We start from the raw sequence: 23,270 nt of genomic DNA, 5'->3' as shown, positions 1-23,270 counted from the left end.
CTGCAGTGAAGCTGCTGCCTAAATTTAGTGACGCAGCTGTACTGCAAAGGTTGCGTGCCACTTGAAGGAGAGGAGAAGTGAGTGCAGAGTATGGCCTAGTGGAGCCGCAGGCTAAATTTTGTGGCGCGGTCGGATCATGAGGAAGTTCACCTCTATTAAAGATGAAGGCATCAGGGTGCAGCCTATTAGGCCTGAAGAAGCCAGGTTCTCAATTTTTTGCAGTGGCTGGGCGATGCTACCACGGAGGAAAGGTGGGCAATAGATACAGTAGTGGGACTACTTCGGTATCCAGTCACGTTGCCCAGACAAAGAGTGAGGGAGGGGGAGAGGATGGGGTGGTATGGCACCATATTCATCTAATCCTAAAGTGCTTACTCCTTCTTCATCTTCTTCTGTTGAGCTCCCACATGGAAACCAGCAGGGTCACCCCTTCAGTGTGCCTTTCTCTGGTGAGAAGGGAGCACTGGTATGGTGCAGGCTGAAAATTGGGTGAACCGTAGGCTGGTGGGCAACAGCAGAGCTCCGGTACTCTTGTCCCACTGGTCTTCTTTGGCAGAGTAACAACGTCATGGTAGAATTTACATTGGGCGCCCTGCCCGTGGTGGGAAGCAGTGGCTGATCATCATATTGGCGGCCCAAACCGTACATCATTTTAAAAAACTCAGCATTGCAGCGCGCTTGCGCCGCTAATGGGGATGAGGGGAGTACTGGGAAGGAATAGCGGCGCCGCTAATGGGAAGGAGGGGCGGGCCGGGAGGGAATAAGGCCGATGCTAATGGGGAGGGCAGGGCCACACCGTCCGGCCTGCTGCCTCTCTGAGGGGGCGGTGGCGCAACTGAAACCAGCCGCCACCAGCCCCTCCTGCACTAATTGTACTTGCATCTATAGAACGCAGGTACAATTACATGCATAAGCGCTGAATGGCCGGGTACGTTCCGTGCCCTACCATTCAGCGCCTTACAATGACGCTGATTGGCAGGGCAGAAAGAGTTGTGCTGCTTCACTTTAGCAATCGGTGGGGGTCTCAGTGCTCGGACCCCACGCTGATTAAAAGTCCTGACATATCACTATGACATGTCAAAAGTTTTTTAAAAGTTTAGTTACACTTTAAAGAGAGGTGTTACAATTTTTTTAATATTATTTTTCTTTTTTTTCTTTAATAAAACAGTGTATCAGAGTGTTTGGTGCAACTTTCTATATACTTTTTATTAAAAATGATTTTAACTTTTTGAGATACAGATGCTTTATATCATCAATACAGAGCAGCTGTATCTAGTGCTAAAACCTGTATCCATCAGGTCAGTGGCACGGACGGGTACAGTTTCAGCAGGTTGGGAGAGTTGAATTGCTTGTGAGGGGGAAGGAGGGGGACCAAGTTGTATCCATAGCCCAGGGCCCACGGTACACTTAATCCGCCACTGGTGGGAAGAACAGGGAGACCGTATCAACCCGGTTTTCCAACCTAGATGAAGAAAAGAGAAAAAAAGAAGAAAAAAAAATACAAGCACAAGCTAGTGATTACCTCAGTGTCTGCAGGAGAAGTTCAGCCTGTGTAGGAGGAGCGAACACTTTTTAATGCTTAGAGTCACCTCATAGTGGCAGTAGCCTATACCCACAGTCTTCTTTGCTTCCCAATGACACGAGCAAGAAATACACAATCAAAGCTTACTAACATAAAAATGTGTTTCCACCTCCATTAATTTTATACCACATTTGAGCACGAGTACTAGCACTAAAGCTGGACTATATAATGTTGATGAGCATACCATGAATTGTAAATCCAAGCAAGCAAATACCGTTAAGAGTAGTGAAGCAAACAGTGCCAGAAGACATGGTAGTACCTTATGTTTCTGAAGCAAGCTCTGTGCTGCATCCAATGACTTGCCAAAATGAGTGGAGCTGGCAATAGGCATCTTTTCAGTGATCCATGTCCCCTCAAGGTCACAGTAGTGGTAAAACTCATACTGATTTACTTTGGCTTGCAGGAATTCTCCTCTTTTGGTCAAAGGTTCTTGTAAGGATTCAAACCTGCAAAGGGTTGTAAGTTAGTTTGCATAATAAACACTAAAAATATACTTAACGTTTTAATGTGCACTCTAAAGGGTTTCTCAGGGGAAATGTAGTATTACATGGTGGTTATTCAATTGATCGGCTGTCCATGTGATACATGGATGGGCAGGATCCATTAGAGCGAAAGCTGCTGCTTGTTAGCCACTTTATGCTTTGGCTCATTTAGGAGGGTCTTGAGTGGGAGACCCCCTTCTATGATGTCCATATGCCCAAATCGGGCATATGAAAAGGTGTTGTCTTAATGAGTAAACCCATTCAATATAGAGACATGGCCGTAGGAGCCCAAGGGCTGAGATGCCAGGTAAGAAGCACATCGGTAGAGAGATAAGTTCTATGTAGACATTCCTTTTAAAGCTTAAAGAGGCTCTGTCACCAGATTTTGCAACCCCTATCTGCTATTGCAGCAGATAGGCGCTGCAATGTAGATTACAGTAACGTTTTTATTTTAAAAAAAAGAGCATTTTTGGCCAAGTTATGACCATTTTTGTAGTTATGCAAATGAGGCTTGCAAAAGTCCAAGTGGGTGTGTTTAAAAGTAAAAGTCCAAGTGGGCGTGTATTATGTGCGTACATCGGGGCGTTTTTAATACTTTTACTAGCTGGGCGTTCTGATGAGAAGTATCATCCACTTCTCTTCAGAACGCCCAGCTTCTGCCTGATCACTGCTGTGACGTCACTCACAGGTCCTGCATCGTGTCAGACGAGCGAGGACACATCGGCACCAGAGGCTACAGTTGATTCTGCAGCAGCATCAGCGTTTGCAGGTAAGTAGCTACATTGACTTACCTGCTAACGCCGATACTGCTGCAGAATCAACTGAAGCCTCTGGTGCCGATGTGTCCGACACCATGCAGGACCTGTGAGTGACGTCACAGCAGTGATCAGGCAGAAGCTGGGCGTTCTGAAGAGAAGTGGATGATACTTCTCGTCAGAGCGCTCAGCTAGTAAAAGTATTAAAAACGCCCCGATGTACGCACATAATACACGCCCACTTGGACTTTTACTTTTAAACACACCCACTTGGACTTTTGCAAGCCTCATTTGCATAACTACAAAAATGGTCATAACTTGGCCAAAAATGCTCGTTTTTTAAAAATAAAAACGTTACTGTAATCTACATTGCAGCGCCTATCTGCTGCAATAGCAGATAGGGGTTGCAAAATCTGGTGACAGAGCCTCTTTAACTTCATTCCTGTTCACAGGTCACTTGTGAAGGGTTCGTTATATACATCCTATTGTACTTTGTATACTGCAGAAGTGCTATAAATTCAATTACCGCCTCAGATACTTCATAGTTTCCGCCATGATTCCTTGTGAGTTGAAGTGATTGGTGGCCATCTTCTGAGCTCGGGATACAATTGAGTTAATTTTATCAGCCAACTGTCTGCTCTCATTTTCCAGCTGACGATGCTCTTTAAGCATGTCTCGACTGGTTCTCAAGTCATGTCCAGACTCCAGGGACTGCAGAACCTTCTCTATCTTCTCAATCTTAACTTTGGCATCCTGGATTGGGAACATTAGGAGGTGTCACACACTTTGTTATTGCAAATTCTTCTTATGCGTTTCCAAACCCCCTTACAGGATCATTAATATCACCCAAAAAAATAAAATAAATTGCTTTATTTTCTTTTATAGCTTATCAGTAGCTGAAATAAATGTACAATTTTTATAGAGTAGATCATGAATAAATAGCATTAACCTAATGCTGACTGCCAAGATAAGGGTAAGTAAGCTCTGGTGTCAAGTAAAGTTCAGAACCCATAAACTTCAAACTGCTAAACTGGATAGCACTTGGAAATATATCTGTGGTCTCCTTGATTTCAGGTTTAAAAAAGATTTAGAGGCAGAACCTTAATCCTATCGCCAGGGAACAGCATATTCTGTTGTCTATTACGGTTTATATGTTCACATTATTGCGAGTCCAAAATGTTTACTTAATAAAAAAACATATATAATAAATATATTTACACACATGTTCAATAATAGCATGATGTGTATTTAACACCTAAAGGGGGTTTTAGACCTGGCGATTATCGGACAGACAAGCGTTCATAGAACACTGGTTGACGATATTTGCCCTGTGTAAACAGGGCAGCGATCAGCAGATGAACGAGCAAACGCTCGATCATCTGCTAGTCGTATCATTTTAAAAACATAAAATATTATCGTTGTCGGCAACACATCTCTCTGTGTAAACAGGGAGCCGCACTGCCGACATGATAATGTATGGGGATGAGTGATCAAAGTAACAACCGCTCATCCCCATCCACAGCTCCTTGTGACAGGAGCAAACGAGTGCCGATCAAGCATGTCTCGTTGATAGGCGCTCGCTGCACTGGCCGATTATCGGCAGGTGCAATAGGGCCTTAAGACTCGGGTAATTTTTGTTTTAGAACCTCAAAGCTGCATGACAATTTTTTTTCTTCTTTAGGGACAGATACTCTTGGACACCCTTATGAGATATATTCATATATGTATTTTAAATATCTCTTACTTTTTTTATTGGTAAAACAATCTAAAATACAAAAATGGATTCTACATTTTTTTCATATTGGTCATCAAAAGCCAAAACAACTTTGCAACTTGATGGCTTATGTTAATGTTGTAAAACAAAAAAACGCATAAATAACTAGAAGTCCAGGATGTTATTGGCACATAGTAACGTATACTTGGTGTCCTCTCTAGGAATGAGGGCTGCCTAATCATGGAGAAAACCCTGGTTGATGATCAAAGAGATTCCTTTGCAGTGACTATGGTGTTTAGGCAAAAAAATATCAATAATAAAGGACAAACAATAACCTCCAGATAATACGGAGCTGAATAGAGGGAGGCAGTCAAAGTCATTAAACAAATAAAAATAATTCAAAGTACGCTCTATTGCTAATAACGTGATGTCAATAATTTGCAGTATATAGTTCCAAACAATATTCTGCAAACTGCTGACATTACGCGGTTCGCTACAGAAGATACATAGAAAAATTTAATTAGGAAAAATGTCTCTCCCTGACATCTGAAGTTAGTCAAAAAGTTTCCGCATTATCCTTAACCCTTTATGTGGTTATAAACTGACCTGCAGCAACTCCATCAGTTGCTCCTGCTGCCCCGCCTGCCTCAACTTGTCTCCTCTATCAGCCATCTTCTTCTTTAACTCTTCCCACTTCTTTGTGACTTCCAACATTTTCAACTGGATGGCGGCTTTCTCATAATGATCTTCTCTTAGCAGCTGCTGTCCAACCTGTCACCAGATAAATATATAGAGGAGTGTGTGAATGTATCTAAATCACTGTCTTCAACATACAATGGAAAACATGCAGAACCAATTGTCAACAACCATTTTTGAAAATGTTGAAACTTAAGGATTTATTATAAGTTTAGGTTATAATGAGTTTATTGTACTAGGGATACTTCCTTACTTGTATACTTCCTGGGAATTAAAGAGTGACACCACTGATGGGAAAGGAAGCAGATGGTCCTGTATAATAACATTATTCAGGTTATGTACAGCTGTCACATTTCTTTAAAAAAGTGAATAGCGCTGCTATTTAACATTAAGATAAATCAAAGACCACAGTTACATCCCGAAAAATGAGAATGTCATAGCTTGAGTGATTATACAACAATAAAGGGGTTGTCCGGGCGCGGATCGGTATTTTATACCGATCAGCTGCCTCTGGGAACTGGATGTTTCCCACTACATTATATGGTACAATAAATGGTGCCGTGAAAATCTACCACTTGTCCCGCAAAAAACAAGCCCTCATACGGCTATATCGACTAAAAAATTAAAAAGTTATGGATTCTGGGATGTGGGGAGGAAAAAACAAACGTAAAAATCCGAAAAATGGCTGCGGTGGAAGAGGGTTAAAGGGGTTTAGAAGATGGAAAAACAAACAGAACTGCTTTCTTCCACATACAGTGCCACACTTGTCCATGGGTTGTGTGGTATTACAGTTCAGTCTAATTCAAAAGTGCTGCGCTGATTTTGGAGATAAGCAACCATGTTTTCTTTAATCTCGCACAACCCCTTTAAGTGGCACTAATATAATTGCTTCATAATACATAGACTATATTCTTATGTGTACTTGTTCCGCCACACAGTAGTGTAGGGAATAATGAATCTCAGTCCAACATTTTACAAAAAAAATAGAAGAGGCTAAACATAAACAAGAAATATAATTTGTTAGACAGTTCCAGGCTGAAGGTGATGCATGTTGCCACAGTTTGTTGTCTTTGGCACATGTATTACAGCATTAGCGGCTGATAACTGTAGGTGAAGTCAGTCATCAATAAACGCAATATTTTCTGAGCGTACAGATGTTACGCTCCTCAACATTGAAATTGCAACACCAAGAAGGAAACGTTTTGGAATTGTAGAAATCACAGGGTCGATAGACATGTTAATGATATGCAAGTGATACAAAAATGGAAACAAAATATTCCAAACATCTTGATTTATTCAGTATTGAGTATGAGCGCCACACGCAGAAATACTCGCACTTACACGCCTGGTCATGCCATCAATGAGGTTATTAACCCCTTAAGGACGCAGCCTAGTTTGGGCCTTAAGGCTCAGAGCCCATTTTTCAAATCTGACATATTTCACTTTATGTGGTAATAACGTCGGAATGCTTAAACCTATGCAAGCGATTCCGAGATTGTTTTCTCGTGACACTTTGGGCTTCATGTTCGTGGTAAAATTTGGTCGATATATTCAGTCTTTATTTGAGAAAAATTGCAAAATTTAGAGAAAATTTAGAAAAAATAGCATTTTTCAGAATTTAAATGCATCTGCTTGAAAAACAGACGGTTATACCACCCAAAATAGTTACTAGTTCACATTTCCCATATGTCTACTTTAGATTAGCATCGTTTTTAGAACATTATTTTATTTTTCTTGGACGTTACAAGGCTTAGAACATAAACAGCAATTTCTCATATTTTTAAGAAAATTTCAAAAGCCTTTTTTTTAAGGTACCTGTTCAGTTCTGAAGTGGCTTTGAGGGGCCTATGTATTAGAAACCCCCATAAAGCACCCCATTTTAAAAACTAGACCCCTCAAAGTATTCAAAACAGCATTTAGAAAGTTTTTTAACCCTTCAGGCATATCACAGGAATTAAAGCAAAGTGGAGGTGAAATTTGCAAATTTCGTTTTTATTTCTGAATTTCAATTTTATTCTATTTTTTTTCTGTAACAAAGAAGGTTTTACCAGAGAAACACAACTAAATATGTATTGTCCAGATTCTTCAGTTTTTAGAAATGTCCCACATGTGGCTCTAGTGCGCTCGTGGAATAAAACACAAGCCCCAGAAGCAAAGAAGCACCTAGTGCATTTTGGTGGTGCTTTTTTATTAGCATATATTTTAGGCAGCATGCCAGGTTTGGAGAGGTGTTGAGGTGCCAAAACAGTAGGAATCCCCCAAAACTGACCCCATTTTGGAAACTGCACCCCTCAAGGAATTAATTTATGGTTATTGTTACCATTTTGACCCCGTAGTTTTTTCACAGCGCGTATTTGAATTGGGCTGTGAAATTAAAAGAATGACAATTTTTCCAATAAGATGTCATTTTTGATCAGAATTTCTTATTTTCACAGGGAACAAAATGCCCCATTTTGTTGCCCAATTTGTCCTGAGTGCGGCAATACCCCATTTGTGGTGATAAACTGCCGTTTGGGCCCATGGGAGGGCTCAGAAGGAAAGGAGCGCTATGTGTTTGTTGGAGTCCAGATTTTGCTGTATTGGTTTTCGGGTGCCATGTCGCATTTGCAGAGCCTCAGAGGTATCAAAGCAATGGAAACCCACCAAAAGTGACCCCATTTTGGAAACAAAACCCCTCAAGGAATTTATTTATGGGTGTTGTGACCATTTAGACCCCACAGTTTTTTCACAGAACTTATTTGAATTGGGCTGTGAATTTAAAAAGAAAAACTTTTTTCCAATAAGATGTAGTTTTGGCTCAAAATGTCTTATTTTCACAACGAATACAATACCCCATTTTGTTGCCAAATTTGTCCTGAGTGCGGCAATACCCTATTTGTGGCCATAAACTGCCGTTTGGGCCCATGGGAGGTATTAGAAGGAAAGGAGCGCTATGTGTTCTTTGGAGCAGAGATTTTGCTGGATTGGTTTTCGGGTGCCATGTCGCATTTGCAGAGCCCCAAAGGTATCAAAGCAATGGAAACCCACCAGAAGTGACCCCATTTTGGAAACTACACCCCTCAAGGAATTCATTTATGGGTGTTGTGACCATTTAGACTCCACAGTTTTTTCACAGAATTTATTTGAATTGGGCTGTGAATTCAAAAAAATGAAATTTTTTCCAATAAGAGGTAGTTTTGGCTCAAAATTTCTTATTTTCACAAGGAATAAAATACCCCAATTTGTTGCCCAATTTGTCCTGAGTGCCGCAATACCCCATTTGTGGTGATAAACTGCCGTTTGGGCCCATGGGAGGCCTCAGAAGGAAAGGAGCGCTATGTGTTCTTTGGAGCCCAGATTTTGCTGGATTGGTTTTCGGGTGCCATGTCGCATTTGCAGAGCCCCAAAGGTATCAAAGCAATGGAAACCCACCAGAAGTCACCCCATTTTGGAAACTACACCCCTCAAAGAATTTATTTATGGGTGTTGTGACCATTTAGACCCCACAGTTTTTTCACAGAATTTATTTGAATTGGGCTGTGAATTAAAAAAAAAATTATTTTTTCCAATAAGAGGTAGTTTTGGCTCAAAATTTCTTATTTTCACAAGGAATAAAATACCGCATTTTGTTGCCCAATTTGTCCTGAGTGTGGCAATACCCTATTTGTGGTGATAAACTGCCGTTTGGGCCCATGGGAGGGCTCAGAAGGAAAGGACCACCATGTGGCCTACTGGGAATTTTCTGGTGCTAAGTCGTGTGTGCAGAAGCCCCTGAGGTATCAGTACAGTTGAAACCCCCGAGAAGTGACCCCGTTTTAAAAACGACACCCCTTAAGGAATTCATCTAGAGGTGTAGTGAGCATTTTGACCCCACAGGTATTGTGTAAAAGATAATGCGCAGCAGATAGTGCAGAGTGAGATTTGCAATTTTCTATATATATGCCATGTCAGTGTCCGATATATTGTGCCCAGCATGTGCCACCGGAGACCTACACCCCATAAACTGTAATGTTGGCTCTCCCGGGTACGGCAATACCCTACATGTGGCTGTTATCAGCTGCCTGGGCACACAGCAGGGCTCAGAGGGGAAAGATGAGGAGGGGTAAGCTGTGCGAAGTGGATCAGAGCGAGTAAAACTGGGGTAAATTAAAAATAAAGGGATGGATGATAAATTTGAAAACACTCTTTCATACAGAGCTCTGGTTTTTTCGGGACACGCGTCACATTGATATATTGTGTCCTTCCTTATCCCCCTCTTATAGCAGACTCTGCACCTCTTTTGACTTTTTCCCTTCTTGCCAGTTTGGGGAACTTCTCCTAAAAAGTGTTGCCCTGGTATGATGCCTGTGGCCCCGCTTCCAGAAGTACTGTAAGGCTTCAGGACTTGATCTGACAAGTCCACCCCTCCCATGTACCTATTGTAGTCCAGGATGCAGTCTAGTTTGGGGGTCCCTGTACTGGTACCTCGTACAGGTACATGGGTACTGGTGTGGCATCTCCCTGGTCTTGTACTTGAGACACAATATGTTGCTGCTAGATTGTGCCCTGCTCTCACCCCTTCTGAGTGTTTGCCCAAGCAGAGTCGTAGGGAGGCCTCTCAGGTTTCTTCTAGCAGTGCCGCATGCCGCAGGACTTCTGGAAGCGAGGCAGTTGAAGAGTGGGACGCTGGTATAAAAATTATCCAGGTAGAGGTGGTAACCCTGGTCCAGCAGTGGGTGCACCAAATCCCACACAATTTTTGTATTAACTCCCAGTAAGGGGGGACATTCTGGGGGCTGAGAACTGGTGTCCTTCCCTTCATATATCCTAAATTTGTAGGTATACCCTGATGCACTCTCGCACAGCTTATACATCTTCACGCCATACCTTGCCCTCTTACCCGGCAGGTACTGGCGGAATTGAAGCCTCCCTTTAAAATGTACCAAGGACTCATCATTAGAAATACACTTCTCGGGGGTGTATGCTTGGGCAAACCGGGCACTGAAACGGTCTAATAGGGGTCTCCGTTTATACAAACGGTCAAAACTGGGGTCATCTCGGGGTGGGCACGGCTCATTATCAGTATAATGTAAGAAGCGAAGTATTGCCTCATTTTTATTTTATTTTTTAGTTTCCAGCTCAGTTCTGAAGTTGCTTTGAGGGGCCCATATATTAGACACCCTTATCAAACACCCCATTTCAGAAACTAGACCCCTCAAAGTATTCACAACAGCATTTAAAAAGTTTATTAACCCTTTAGGCGTTTCACAGGAATTTAGAGCAAAGTAGAGGTGATGTAAAGGATCTGCCAGGCACTGCTTCGGGGTTAACTCCCAGAATTAATCAGTCAACACCTGAGTGTACATCCCTGAGACAGACACCAGCTTCCTCCACTCAGGCTGGCAGGCTTAGGAGTGGGAGAGCCTATCGCAACCTGGCCAGACTCAGCTAGCTCCCGCCCTCGGTCTATTTAAGCCTGCTCTTCCTGTCCATCTGTGCTTGTGAATTTCTTTCCTTGAGGTTTCCTGGCCCAGCTACAGCTCCTGCTATTTTTGATCCTGCTCCATACAGACCACGGCTTACCGACTACTCTTCTGCTTTTCGCTTTGTACCTCGCACTCTCCTGGCTTGACTCGGCTCGTTCACTACTCTGTTGCTCACGGTGTTTCCGCGAGCAACTGCCCATTTCCCTTGCTTGTATTCCCTTGTTTGTTTGTCGTGTTTGTCATGCACTTACTGAGCGCAGGGACCGCCGCCCAGTTGTACCCCGTCGCCTAGGGCGGGTCGTTGCAAGTAGGCAGGGACAGAGTGGCGGGTAGATTAGGGCTCACTTGTCCGTTTCCCTACCCCCCCCCACTATTACAAATTCACAAGCCCTATACCTAGTCTACCCTGGTCCCTGACACCATTATGGAACCCCGTGAAACCCTGGCTCAGCAAATGCAGGGTCTCTCCCTACAGGTCCAGGCCCTGGCTCAGAGGGTCAACCAGCCTGATGCTACCTTGGTAGTTCCCCTCACCGCACCCCTTGAACCCCACCTCAAGTTGCCCGACCGGTTCTCAGGTGACCGGAGGGCTTTTCTCTCCTTTCGGGAGAGTTGTAGGCTTTACTTTCGCTTAAAGCCTCACTCCTCAGGTTCTGAGAGCCAGCGGGTGGGTATAATTATGTCCCGGCTCCAGGAAGGGCCCCAAGAGTGGGCCTTCTCCTTGGCTCCTGGCGCCCCTGAACTTTCCTCCGTTGATCGTTTCTTTTCTGCCCTCGGACTTATTTATGACGAGACTGACAGAACTGCCTTTGCCGAGAGTCAGCTGGTGACCTTACGTCAGGGTAAGAGACCTGTTGAGGAGTATTGCTCTGACTTTAGGAAGTGGTGCGTAGCTTCTCGGTGGAATGACCCTGCCTTAAGGTGCCAGTTTAGGTTGGGTCTGTCGAATGCCCTGAAAGACCTGCTAGTTAGTTATCCCTCTTCTGACTCCTTAGACCAGGTTATGGCTTTAGTGGTACGACTTGACCGACGTCTCAGGGAACGACAACGTGAACGTTTATGTGTTTTTTCCTCCGACTCCCCCATGATGCCTCCCGAAGTCCCGTTGCTTCGTTTCTCCCCTAAAGACTCAGAAATACCTATGCAACTCGGGGCTTCCGTGTCCCCTCAACAACGTAGAGAATTCCGCAGGAAGAATGGTCTCTGCTTCTACTGTGGGGATGTCAAGCATCAAGTAAACAACTGTCCCAAGCGTAAGAATGCTGTCAGAGAGCTCCCGCGTCTAAGTGATCATCGGGGAGGTCACTTGGGCGCACAGGTATTTCCCGTAAATATGAAACGTACTAAGATATTGCTTCCCTTTCAGGTCTCTTTTGGTGGTAGGTCTGCTACCGGCAGTGCCTTCGTGGATTCAGGGTCCTCTACTAATATCATGTCTGTGGAATTTGCTATGTCTCTCGCTATGCCTCTGATTGATTTGCCTAAACCTGTTCCGGTAGTGGGTATCGACTCCACTCCTCTTGCTAATGGTTATTTTACACAGCATACCCCTGTTTTTGAACTCCTTGTTGGCTCCATGCATTTGGAGCAATGCTCTGTACTATTGATGCAGGGATTATCGTACGATTTGGTTCTAGGTCTTCCCTGGTTGCAGTTGCATAATCCTACGTTTGACTGGAATACTGGGGAGCTAACCAAATGGGGTAATGAATGTTGTACGTCATGTTTTTCTGTTAATTCTATTTCTCCCCCTAAGGAGGTGAATACGCTACCCGAGTTTGTTCAGGACTTCGCTGATGTTTTCTCTAAAGAGGCCTCCGAAGTATTACCGCCTCATAGAGAATACGATTGCGCTATCGAATTGGTACCAGGAGCTAAGCTTCCTAAGGGTAGGATATTTAACCTTTCTTGTCCCGAACGTGAAGCCATGAGGGAGTATATCCAGGAATCCCTGGCCAAGGGTTACATTCGTCCCTCTTCTTCTCCGGTAGGTGCTGGCTTCTTCTTCGTAGGGAAGAAGGATGGGGGTCTTAGGCCATGCATTGACTACCGTGGCCTGAATAAGGTCACGGTAAGGAACCAGTATCCCCTTCCTTTGATTCCTGATCTCTTTAATCAGGTTCAGGGGGCCCAATGGTTCTCTAAATTGGATCTACGGGGGGCGTATAACCTTATTCGCATCAAAGAGGGGGATGAGTGGAAGACTGCGTTTAACACGCCCGAAGGCCATTTCGAATACCTCGTCATGCCCTTTGGGTTGTGCAATGCCCCTGCGGTCTTCCAGAACTTCATAAATGAGATTTTGAGAAATTACCTGGGGATATTTCTTGTAGTGTACCTTGATGACATATTGGTGTTTTCCAGGGACTGGTCCTCCCACATAGAGCATGTCAGGAAAGTGCTCCAGGTCCTTCGAGAAAACAAACTGTTTGCCAAAATCGAAAAATGTGTATTTGGGGTACAGGAGATACCATTTTTAGGTCAAATCCTCACTCCTCATGAATTCCGCATGGACCCTGCCAAGGTTCAGGCTGTGGCTGAATGGGTCCAACCTGCCTCCCTGAAAGCGCTACAGTGTTTTTTGGGGTTCGCTAACTATTACAGGAGATTTATTGCTAACTTCTCGGTCGTCGCTAAGCCTCTTACGGACCTCACTCGCAAGGGTGCTGATGTCCTCCATTGGCCCCCTGAGGCCGTCCAGGCTTTTGAGACCCTCAAGAAGTGCTTTATCTCGGCCCCCGTGCTGGTTCAGCCCAACCAAAGGGAGCCATTTATTGTGGAGGTTGACGCGTCCGAGGTGGGAGTGGGGGCCGTCTTGTCCCAGGGTACCAGCTCCCTCACCCATCTCCGCCCCTGTGCTTACTTTTCTAGGAAGTTTTCGCCCACGGAGTGTAACTATGATATTGGCAACCGCGAACTTTTAGCCATTAAATGGGCATTTGAAGAGTGGCGCCACTTCCTGGAGGGGGCTAGGCACCAGGTAACGGTCCTTACCGACCACAAGAATCTGGTTTTCCTAGAATCTGCCCGGAGGCTAAACCCGAGACAAGCTCGATGGGCGTTGTTTTTTACTAGATTCAATTTTTTGGTTACCTATAGGGCCGGGTCTAAAAATATTAAGGCGGATGCACTGTCGCGTAGCTTCATGGCCAGCCCTCCTTCGGAGGAAGATCCTGTTTGTATTTTGCCTCCAGGTATAGTCATTTCCTCTATCGAGTCCGATTTAGTCTCTGAAATTGCTGCTGATCAAGGTTCAGCTCCTGGGAACCTTCCTGAGAACAAGCTGTTTGTTCCCCTGCAATTCCGGCTAAGGGTACTTAGGGAAAATCACGACTCCGCACTATCTGGCCATCCAGGCATCCTGGGTACCAAACACCTCATTACCAGAAATTATTGGTGGCCTGGTTTGCCTAAAGACGTTAAGGCCTACGTCGCCGCCTGTGAGGTTTGTGCCAGGTCCAAGACTCCCAGGTCCCGACCAGCGGGCTTACTGCGTTCGTTGCCCATTCCCCAGAGCATACAGAAGGCTCAGGCCGATAGAAGACGTTCTGCTAACCCCCTGTTTGTGGTCGGGGATCTGGTGTGGTTGTCATCCAGGAACTTGCGTCTCAAGGTTCCGTCCAAAAAGTTTGCTCCCCGGTTTATTGGGCCGTATAAGGTCATTGAGGTCCTCAGTCCTGTCTCTTTCCGGCTGGAGTTACCCCCGTCTTTTCGTATACACAACGTGTTTCATGCCTCCCTCCTGAAACGCTGCTCCCCGTCCTTGGCCCCCTCGAGGAAACCTCCTGTTCCCGTCCTCACCCCTGAGGGGGTGGAATTTGAGGTGGCCAGGATCGTGGACAGCAAGATGGTCCAAGGCTCCCTCCAGTACCTGGTCCATTGGAGAGGATACGGGCCCGAGGAGAGGACTTGGGTACCCGCCCGGGATGTTCACGCTGGGGTATTGGTCAGGAGGTTCCACCTGCGTTTCCCCAGTAAGCCAGGTCCACTTAGAAAGGGTCCGGTGGCCCCTCATAAAAGGGGGGGTACTGTAAAGGATCTGCCAGGCACTGCTTCGGGGTTAACTCCCAGAATTAATCAGTCAACACCTGAGTGTACATCCCTGAGACAGACACCAGCTTCCTCCACTCAGGCTGGCAGGCTTAGGAGTGGGAGAGCCTATCGCAACCTGGCCAGACTCAGCTAGCTCCCGCCCTCGGTCTATTTAAGCCTGCTCTTCCTGTCCATCTGTGCTTGTGAATTTCTTTCCTTGAGGTTTCCTGGCCCAGCTACAGCTCCTGCTATTTTTGATCCTGCTCCATACAGACCACGGCTTACCGACTACTCTTCTGCTTTTCGCTTTGTACCTCGCACTCTCCTGGCTTGACTCGGCTCGTTCACTACTCTGTTGCTCACGGTGTTTCCGCGAGCAACTGCCCATTTCCCTTGCTTGTATTCCCTTGTTTGTTTGTCGTGTTTGTCATGCACTTACTGAGCGCAGGGACCGCCGCCCAGTTGTACCCCGTCGCCTAGGGCGGGTCGTTGCAAGTAGGCAGGGACAGAGTGGCGGGTAGATTAGGGCTCACTTGTCCGTTTCCCTACCCCCCCCCCCACTATTACAGGTGACATTGAATTAATTTAATTTATTAGGCACCATGTCCGGTTTGAAGAGGTCTTGTGGTGCTAAAACAGTGGAAACCCCCCAAAAGTGACCCCTTTTTGGAAACTAGACCCCTTGAGGAATCCATTGTAGTTTTCTTGGGGTGCATGCGGCTTTTTGATCAGTTTTTATTCTATTTTTAGGTGGCGTGGTGACTAAAAAAACAGCAATTTTACTATTGTTTTTTATTCAATTTTTTTTACAGCGTTCACCGTGCGCTATAAATGACATATTCACTTTATTCTGCGGGGCGATACGATTACGGCGATACCAGATGTTTATAGTTTTTTTTTATGTCTTATGGCGTTTGCACAATAAAATACATTTTGTAAAATATAATTTATTTTTTGTGTTGCCTTATTCTAAGAGCCATAACTGTTTTATTTTTCCATCAGGAAAGCCGTGCGAGGACTTATTTTTTGCGTAACGAACTGTAGTTTCGATCAGTACCATTTTTCGGTACATGCGACTTTTTGATCTCTTTTTATTCCATTTTTTGGGAGGTGAAGTGACCAAACAATTGTGATTGTGGTACGGTTTATTATTATTTTCTCTTACGGCGTTCACCGCGCGGGATAAATAACGACATCGTTTTGTAGTTCAGGACGTTACGGACGCGGCGATACCAATTATGTATAGTTTATTTGTTTATTTATATATTTTTATTAATAATAAAGAACTGATAAGGGAAAAAGGGGGACTTTTACTTTTATTACTTTTAAATCTTTTATTTTCTTATTTTTACACAACTTTTTTTTACTTTTTCACACTTTTTTTACTTTGTCCCACTAGGGGACATGAGAGCAGGAGGCTCTGATCGCTATTCTAATACACTGCACTACATGCGTAGTGCAGTGTATTAGAGCTGTCAGCTGTTCGCTGACAGCAAGCATAGTGGGTCCTGATTTTGTCGGGACCCACTAGGCTTCCGTCGATGGCGTAGCCAGAGTCCATTGTTAGGATTCTGGTTGCCATAGTAGCCATCACGGCCCGCTATCGTGTAGCAGGCCGGCGATGGCAGCTTAACCCCTAAGAAGCCGCGATCGCTATTGAACGCGGCTTCTAAGGGGTTAATCGGCGGGGACCACCGCGATCGGTCCCTGCACACTAAGCTGTGATAGCCTGCTGTCGGAAACAGCAGGTATCACAGCTCAGACACGCGCCGGGGAAAGATGGCGCCGTGTTTACTCAGGTCAGTAATAGTACTGACCTGAGCGCAAACGTTCTACTTAGCAGGACGTACTATTACTGACCTGAGCGCGAAGGGGTTAATGTTGGTCTGCAGAATGTTATGCCATGCTGAATGCACTTGGGCATGCAAATCATCAAGATTGGCTGCTGGTAGCTCTCCGACCAATGACATCCTAGATGTGCTCGATGGGAGACAAGTCCGGAGACGCTGCAGGCCTTAGTAGCAGGTTTAGGCCACGCAGGCTGCTCACAGTAGTACAAGCAACTTGCGGTCTGGCCTTGTCCTGTTGAAGAACGGCTTCTGGGACACTTTGGAGAAATGCCTGTACCCCTGGTTCCACGACCAAATCAATGTAACGCCGAGCTGTTAGTGTACCTGAAATGAAGACAAGAGGTGTCTGTCTACCGTACGTTATGCCACCTCACACTATAATACCAGTAGTAGGACCGGTGTGATGTTCCCTTGTGAAGGCCTCTTCATGGCATTGCCCACATGGTCTCCAGACCAATCTCTGGCTATCATTGCATCCGAGACAAAAGCGGGACTCGTCACTGAAGAGGATAGACCTTCATTCCAGCCTCCATTGTCGTCTTGCTGTGCATCATGATAGCCTTTGAGAGCGGTAGCGTGTGGTCAAAGGAACACCTGTAGCTGGACGTCTGGCCTGTAGCCCAATGTCGTGCAAACGCCTTCTGATGGTTTCTATCGACACCAGTGTGCCCTAGGCTTTGGATGTGACATCCAATTTCACTTGCAGTACAGAATGAGATGAGATGTCCGTGCAGAGGTTCACCACTACGCACCTCTTGCTGTCATTCCTGTTTGTTGTTCTTCCAACATCTGGGACACACAACGTTGAACAGTGCTGGCATCTCGGCCTAGGCTCATGGCGATCTGCCGGGGTGATAAACCAAGGTCTTTCTGTTCAAGGTTTCTGTCCCTCTCAGTTTGCGGCAAGTGTTGATAACTGCCAGGTCGATGAACAGGAGGCATTGCACAATCATCCCACACCACTTGATCAGATTTTTGAAGTTTCATGTGGCTAAAAAAATGTTGCTTTCAATCTGGCTTTTATGCCTCCCACATGCCACAGATTAGAGCGTGGTTCTTTAAAATTTGATCATTTGCAGATCTTGGCGACACCTGCTACTTCCTCGATTTGCATAACTTTACGGCTCGTCCTTTTTGGTGTTGCAATTTCAATGTTGAGGAGTGTATTTACAAAAGAAAACTGTGGAGTATCTGACTCAAAAGTGCTTAAGCTGGTGAGTAAAGTGTCTTTCATTAGAATACAGATTCATATAATTACATAGTAAGATATGAAAAGACTTCACTCCATTATCTTCAACAGATTTGTCTCTAAATCAATCTAACAGGACAAACAAAATTCACATGAGGGTTTAAAAAAAAAAAAGAACAAAAAAACAACAACCCCGTACGTTCACGCACATCATTAAGCACAGCAGCACAAGTGAAGACTGTGGATAACTGGCAACGATAGTTGAAGACTTTAAAACGTAAAAAAACACTTTTGACATGTCATAGTATCATGTCAGAAGTTTTGATCGGTGGGGGTCCGAGAACTGAGACCCCCACCGATTGCTAAAACGAAGCGGCAGAAGCACTCGGGTGGGAGCTGTGCCACTTACATTCTGATTGGCTTATGGCTCAATAAAGTCTACTATAAATTGACATGATGCAGATTTTAAAATACGCGCTGAAGGTAAATTTATCTTACTTTTCCGCCTCAGAAATGTATCGGACATGTTTATATAAAAAAAAAATATGTAACAAAATCTGCAGCATAAAACTGCACCTTTTTCTGCATGAAAATGTAAAAAAAGTATCTAAAAATACATTAAAAAACGCACCATTAAGTGCGGATTTTACAAGGAGACTTACTGGAGTGTATCTACAATTAGAGGGCCCCTGACGTCATTGTCATTTCATTAGCAACAGCCTTAATGAAGAAAGGATATTTTCTGCATTCAGGTCCTAGTGCTGAACACTTCTCTCACTTCGTGCGGTGTTCATTGCTTTTTGTAAATAATCGCTGATCAGTCACAATGTCAGCCATCTCTCTTTAATGGCAGAACAGTATAAAGCTCAATCTGCCATTGAAGTTACGATTCACGCCCGAGCTGCACATGGCATTGGTTTTTAGGATGTATATCTACGATTGTAGCGGGAAGCAATTGATGTCAATAAACAGGGGGCAAGGCTTGTCCTGTAGTTTTGCGATCAGAAGTAGACTTGATGCAACTATCTAACACATACATGGAATTGTTATAATTAAAAGTGTTATTTACATTCACAGGATATGCCACAAATGTTTGATAGGTATAAGTCCTACCTCTGGGACCTGCACCGATCTCAAGAACGGGGGTGCAAGCACGCTCGTGTGTTTATGGAACCTCAGCATTAAGTAATAGAGAGACTCTCTACCTCTCCATTTATTCATTGGCTAGGATCCCTATTTTGCAGAGGTGCAGGTCCCAGAGGCTGGATATGCACATATGCTACAAAATATCTATTAGGCCGGATTCACACGAGTGTGTTCAGTCCGGGATATACGGTCCGTATGTCGGCAGTATTTCCCGGACTGAGCACACTGCAGGGAGCTGGGCTCTTATCGTCATCGTTATCTATGACGCTAGGAGTCGCTGCCTCGCTGCGGGAAAACTGTCACGTACTGTAATCAGGTTTTCAGTACGGGACAGTACTTCCACGGACAGGCAGGGACTCCTAGCGTCATAGATAACGATGATGCTAGGAGCCCGGCTCCCTGCACTGTGTTCGGTCCGGGAAACACGGCCGACCTGCGGACCGTATATCCCGGACTGAACACACTCGTGTGAATCCGGCCTTATGGGAATAAGCATCTTAATTTTCCTAAGCATGTTATAAAGGCTGAGAAAATCTTTTAAGCACAAACCTTTACTAAGTCTTCAAAGCGCACTTGGTTGGCCTCCATCTCACGTTCAGCTGCTTCGTGCCACTTTAATTTACGCAAGATATTAGTCGGGTCCCTGTACGACTCATCTAGGGCAATTTTATACTTCTCCTCCATCCACACCAACAGCTCTGTGGCATCTCGATTAAATTCCTTTAAACAAGGGACAAACAGGGTACAGAGTGACGGAAATTGGGTTAGGTAAAGTAATTAATTACATTTAAGAAATATTTAAAAGGGATTGTACACAGTGGAATACCTCTACTTGTCAGCGATCATCTGTAATCTGTGGAAAACTTGGCAGTTTCCCTGCAGTGCCACCATAGGGGAAATCAAGCATTGAAAAATGCCTACTCAAATTAATGATTTGTCTACGTAATGCAGGAAAGGACAGGGCTATACACGGCTTTCTGCCTGCTGCATTTTCCATTCATTTCCAGGGCGATCTGGCCAAACATAGTCCTTTTTTTTTCGTTGGACAACCCCTTTAAACATTTATTTAGCTTTGGATGATACGAGTACATGACTCAATATATTTAGAGTAGTAATTTAAGCTATTAGAAAAAAAATCAAAGTACTCTATTACCTGGAGTCTTAATGAATCCAATAGACGTTTTTGTCTTTCTTCACTTTTGTGGTCCAAGTTATCATATCTCTTCTGAATGTCAGATACCCTCTGCTTTATCCTGCCCAGACAAGAAAGATATTTATTTTTCTCATAAAACTAAAGAAGTTCAATTACCTATAAAACATAACAAATTACAGCTGCAAATGGTTGAGCGCTCATCTTCTGGCAAGTTGTTTAACCCTTTTGGCGCCGCAGACATTTTTCGTTTTAGATTTTTCCTCCTCACATTTAAACCATAATTTTTTTTAATTTCATTTTGCTGCCAAAGCCATATGAGGTCTTGTTTTTTTGGGGGAAAAGTTGCAGTTTTTAATGTCATCATTTAAAGTACCATTCAATTGACTTGAATACTAAAAGAAATTCTTTGTGGGGTGCAATTGAAAAAAAAACTGTGATTCATCCATTGGTTGTTTTGTATTTTTGTTATGATGTTTACCATACGTCAAAAACTACTTGACTTTATTCCGCGAGTCAATACGATTACGGCAATACCAAATTTAACGTTTTTTTATGATGTCTATAAGAAAACTGTATGATTTCCTATGCTATAAATAAATTAAAAAAATAAAAACCGAACATCCCCTTTAACTGACCTTAGAAGACCTTATGGAGTTCTATGGTGATTGAAGTTTAGTTCATTCGAACCATGGCAGGTCCAGTTATTGCCTCCCTTAAATCATTTATAGACTGTAATAATAACATTCAGGAGAAAACTGAACACTGTTTAAGAGAACATACTTACTGGGCACTAGCAAAGTGATCCTTTGCCAGTAGGGACTCTCCATTAGTTCGAAGACTGATCACACGATTATTGAGAGCCGCCAAAACTTTCTCAAACTGCTTATGTCTGTTCAAAAGGCTCTGGACTGTATCCAGTTGATCCTGAAATGTAGTACAAAAAATACTGTGTAAATGAGATGGCAATAAAATATCATTAGTTACAAAATAACAAAAAAAACAATCTTATAATTATTTGTTCATTATTTTTTTATTTTATATCACAATATACAAAAGCATAAAATATGTAATAGACCGAAGATCTGCTGCGTATCCATAGATCAAAATGCAATTCCATTTTGTAAACAGAAATCCATACTTAGTCATACTACCGTGTTTCCCCGAAAGTAAGACAGTGTCTTACTTTCTTTTTATCCCCAAAAGCCCGACTATGTCTTACTTTCGGGGTATGTCTTATATTGTAAAAAAATTGTCGAATTTTTTTTTTTTTTTTTTTCACAAACTTTGTTTAACTGTTTTACATTTTTTTTTTTAGTCCCACCAGGGGACTTCACTATGCGATGTGCCGATCGCATATATAATGCTTTGGTATACTTAGTATACCGAAGCATTATTGCCTGTCAGTGTAAAACTGACAGGCAACCTATTAGGTCATGCCTCCGGCATCGCCTAACAGGCAGATGCTGAAGGCAGACCTGGGGGTCTTTGTTAGACCCCCGGCTGTCATGGAAACCCGACGGCGACCCGCGATTTGTTTGCGGGGGCGCCGATCGGGTGACAGAGGGAGCTCCCCCCTCTGTCAAACACATTAAATGCCGCTGTCACTATTGACAGCGGCATTTAATGGGTTAAACTGCCGGAATCGGCGCGCGCTTCGATTCCGGCAGTTGCAGCAGGAGCCAGGCTGTGTATAACAGCCGTGCTCCTGCCGCTGATGGAGACGTATGGAGAGGGGGGCGGCGCGGAAGTGGGCAGGAGGCGGCAATACCCCCGTGTTTCCCCGAAAGTAAGACATATGTCTTACTTTCGGGGTACGGCTTATATTAGCCGACCCCCCTGAAACCCCCGATACGTCTTACAATCGGGGGTGTCTTACTATCGGGGAAACACGGTATAACCCCGCTACCCCTCTAAGACCCTTCTTCACACCCTCTTAGATTTGGACATGTGAATGGGCTTGAGAACTGGAGTATCCTTCCTAATATAGTACATTTTTAACTTCTAAAAGACTTTATGAAAGTATTTTTACCACAATGTTTAGAGTCTTTTATCCCGCACTCTCATAATAGGACAATATATTAATTAAATGGATCCATCAAGTACTCTTTTTCTTCATTTGTATATAAAACTTCCAAGAATTTCCCGCATATACTGTAAAATCTCATGAAACGTTTTGATTCGTAGATTAAAAAGTCCTTTTTTTCCCCCATTTTCAAAATACTTTTCAGATCCTCCTTAACCCCTTCAATAGAGGGAGGAAGAGCTGAAATCCAATATTTCAAGATATTTTTCTTATCAACCTTAAAAATCACATGGGCCACTAGCGGTATATAACTCGTCTTCACATGTTCGTAAAGAAAGAGATAGAGCCATGGGTCCATATCAATGTCTTTTTTTGCTCTATCCTTTTCACCAATTCTCTCACTTTTCCCAAAAAAGCACTTATACTATTATATAACCAAAAGCAGCGCATAATGTCCGCCTTACTCTGCTTACATTTAGGGCATTACTGCGTATACTTTCTCAGATATCTTTTTAGCAAGAGATTAAATGTGCAGTAAACTCAGTTAAGCAACATAAATTGAATTTCTCTCCACTTTTTTGAGTAGCATACCGAATTTATAAGTTTTAAGCCGTTCAGTAATCTTTCCCCTTGTCCTAGCTTTGGGGAGATACAATTCGAGATCCCTCTTCTACTTATCTATGTGACCTTCTAATTTTCCACTATGTTTCAGATCAAGTAAGCATTTTTTATCTCTGAGTTATTGATAACTTTTTTCTTCCAAAGTGACTCTCAAAGACCACGCTAATGCACCACCCTTGGTCATAGATGTAAGGCAATGTCTCATCTGTATATATGGGAACAGCTGTTTATCCAGTTTGCCAAATGAATTCTTAAGCTCCTTGAATTCAATCATTGACCCATTCTAAGCTTCATATAACTGGGCGATTTTTATCAAATCCCTAACCTTCCAAGTATTAAAGGGTTCAAAGGTCAATGATGGAATTCAAGCTGGGATGTGCTCCTATGTATATGGACCTGGACACATACAGAAATAGCTGTAATATGTTCTTATATTTGCCTATGCCTTCCTAGTATCCTCATAAAGAATTAATTTATTCACTTTCCAAACCTCTCCATCCTTTGCATGTAGGACTCCTCTCAGGGTGTAGGGCATAGCCATGTCTCTATCGAGATCCAAATTGAAAAAAAACTTCTGCTCTCC

At 43.7% G+C, this 23,270-nt stretch overlaps 1 protein-coding gene across 1 annotated transcript in view; it reads right to left on the bottom strand.

Moving 5' to 3' along the window:
- Window positions 1-23,270, bottom strand: part of SPTBN5 (spectrin beta, non-erythrocytic 5) — a 191,191-nt gene that overhangs the window by 107,487 nt on the left and 60,434 nt on the right. The window contains exons 19-24 of the mRNA XM_075843505.1: window positions 20,828-20,967; window positions 20,044-20,143; window positions 19,440-19,610; window positions 5,140-5,304; window positions 3,346-3,572; window positions 1,842-2,028 (exon numbers count right to left, since the gene is read on the bottom strand). Coding sequence (XP_075699620.1) covers window positions 1,842-2,028; window positions 3,346-3,572; window positions 5,140-5,304; window positions 19,440-19,610; window positions 20,044-20,143; window positions 20,828-20,967 — 990 coding nt within the window. The remainder of the gene's footprint in view (window positions 1-1,841; window positions 2,029-3,345; window positions 3,573-5,139; window positions 5,305-19,439; window positions 19,611-20,043; window positions 20,144-20,827; window positions 20,968-23,270) is intronic.

The sequence above is a fragment of the Rhinoderma darwinii genome, chromosome 12 (assembly GCF_050947455.1).
Source record: "Rhinoderma darwinii isolate aRhiDar2 chromosome 12, aRhiDar2.hap1, whole genome shotgun sequence".
NCBI lineage: Eukaryota > Metazoa > Chordata > Amphibia > Anura > Rhinodermatidae > Rhinoderma > Rhinoderma darwinii.
Note: the sequence above shows the minus strand (reverse complement) of the source record. Positions and strands in the feature narration are given on the sequence as shown.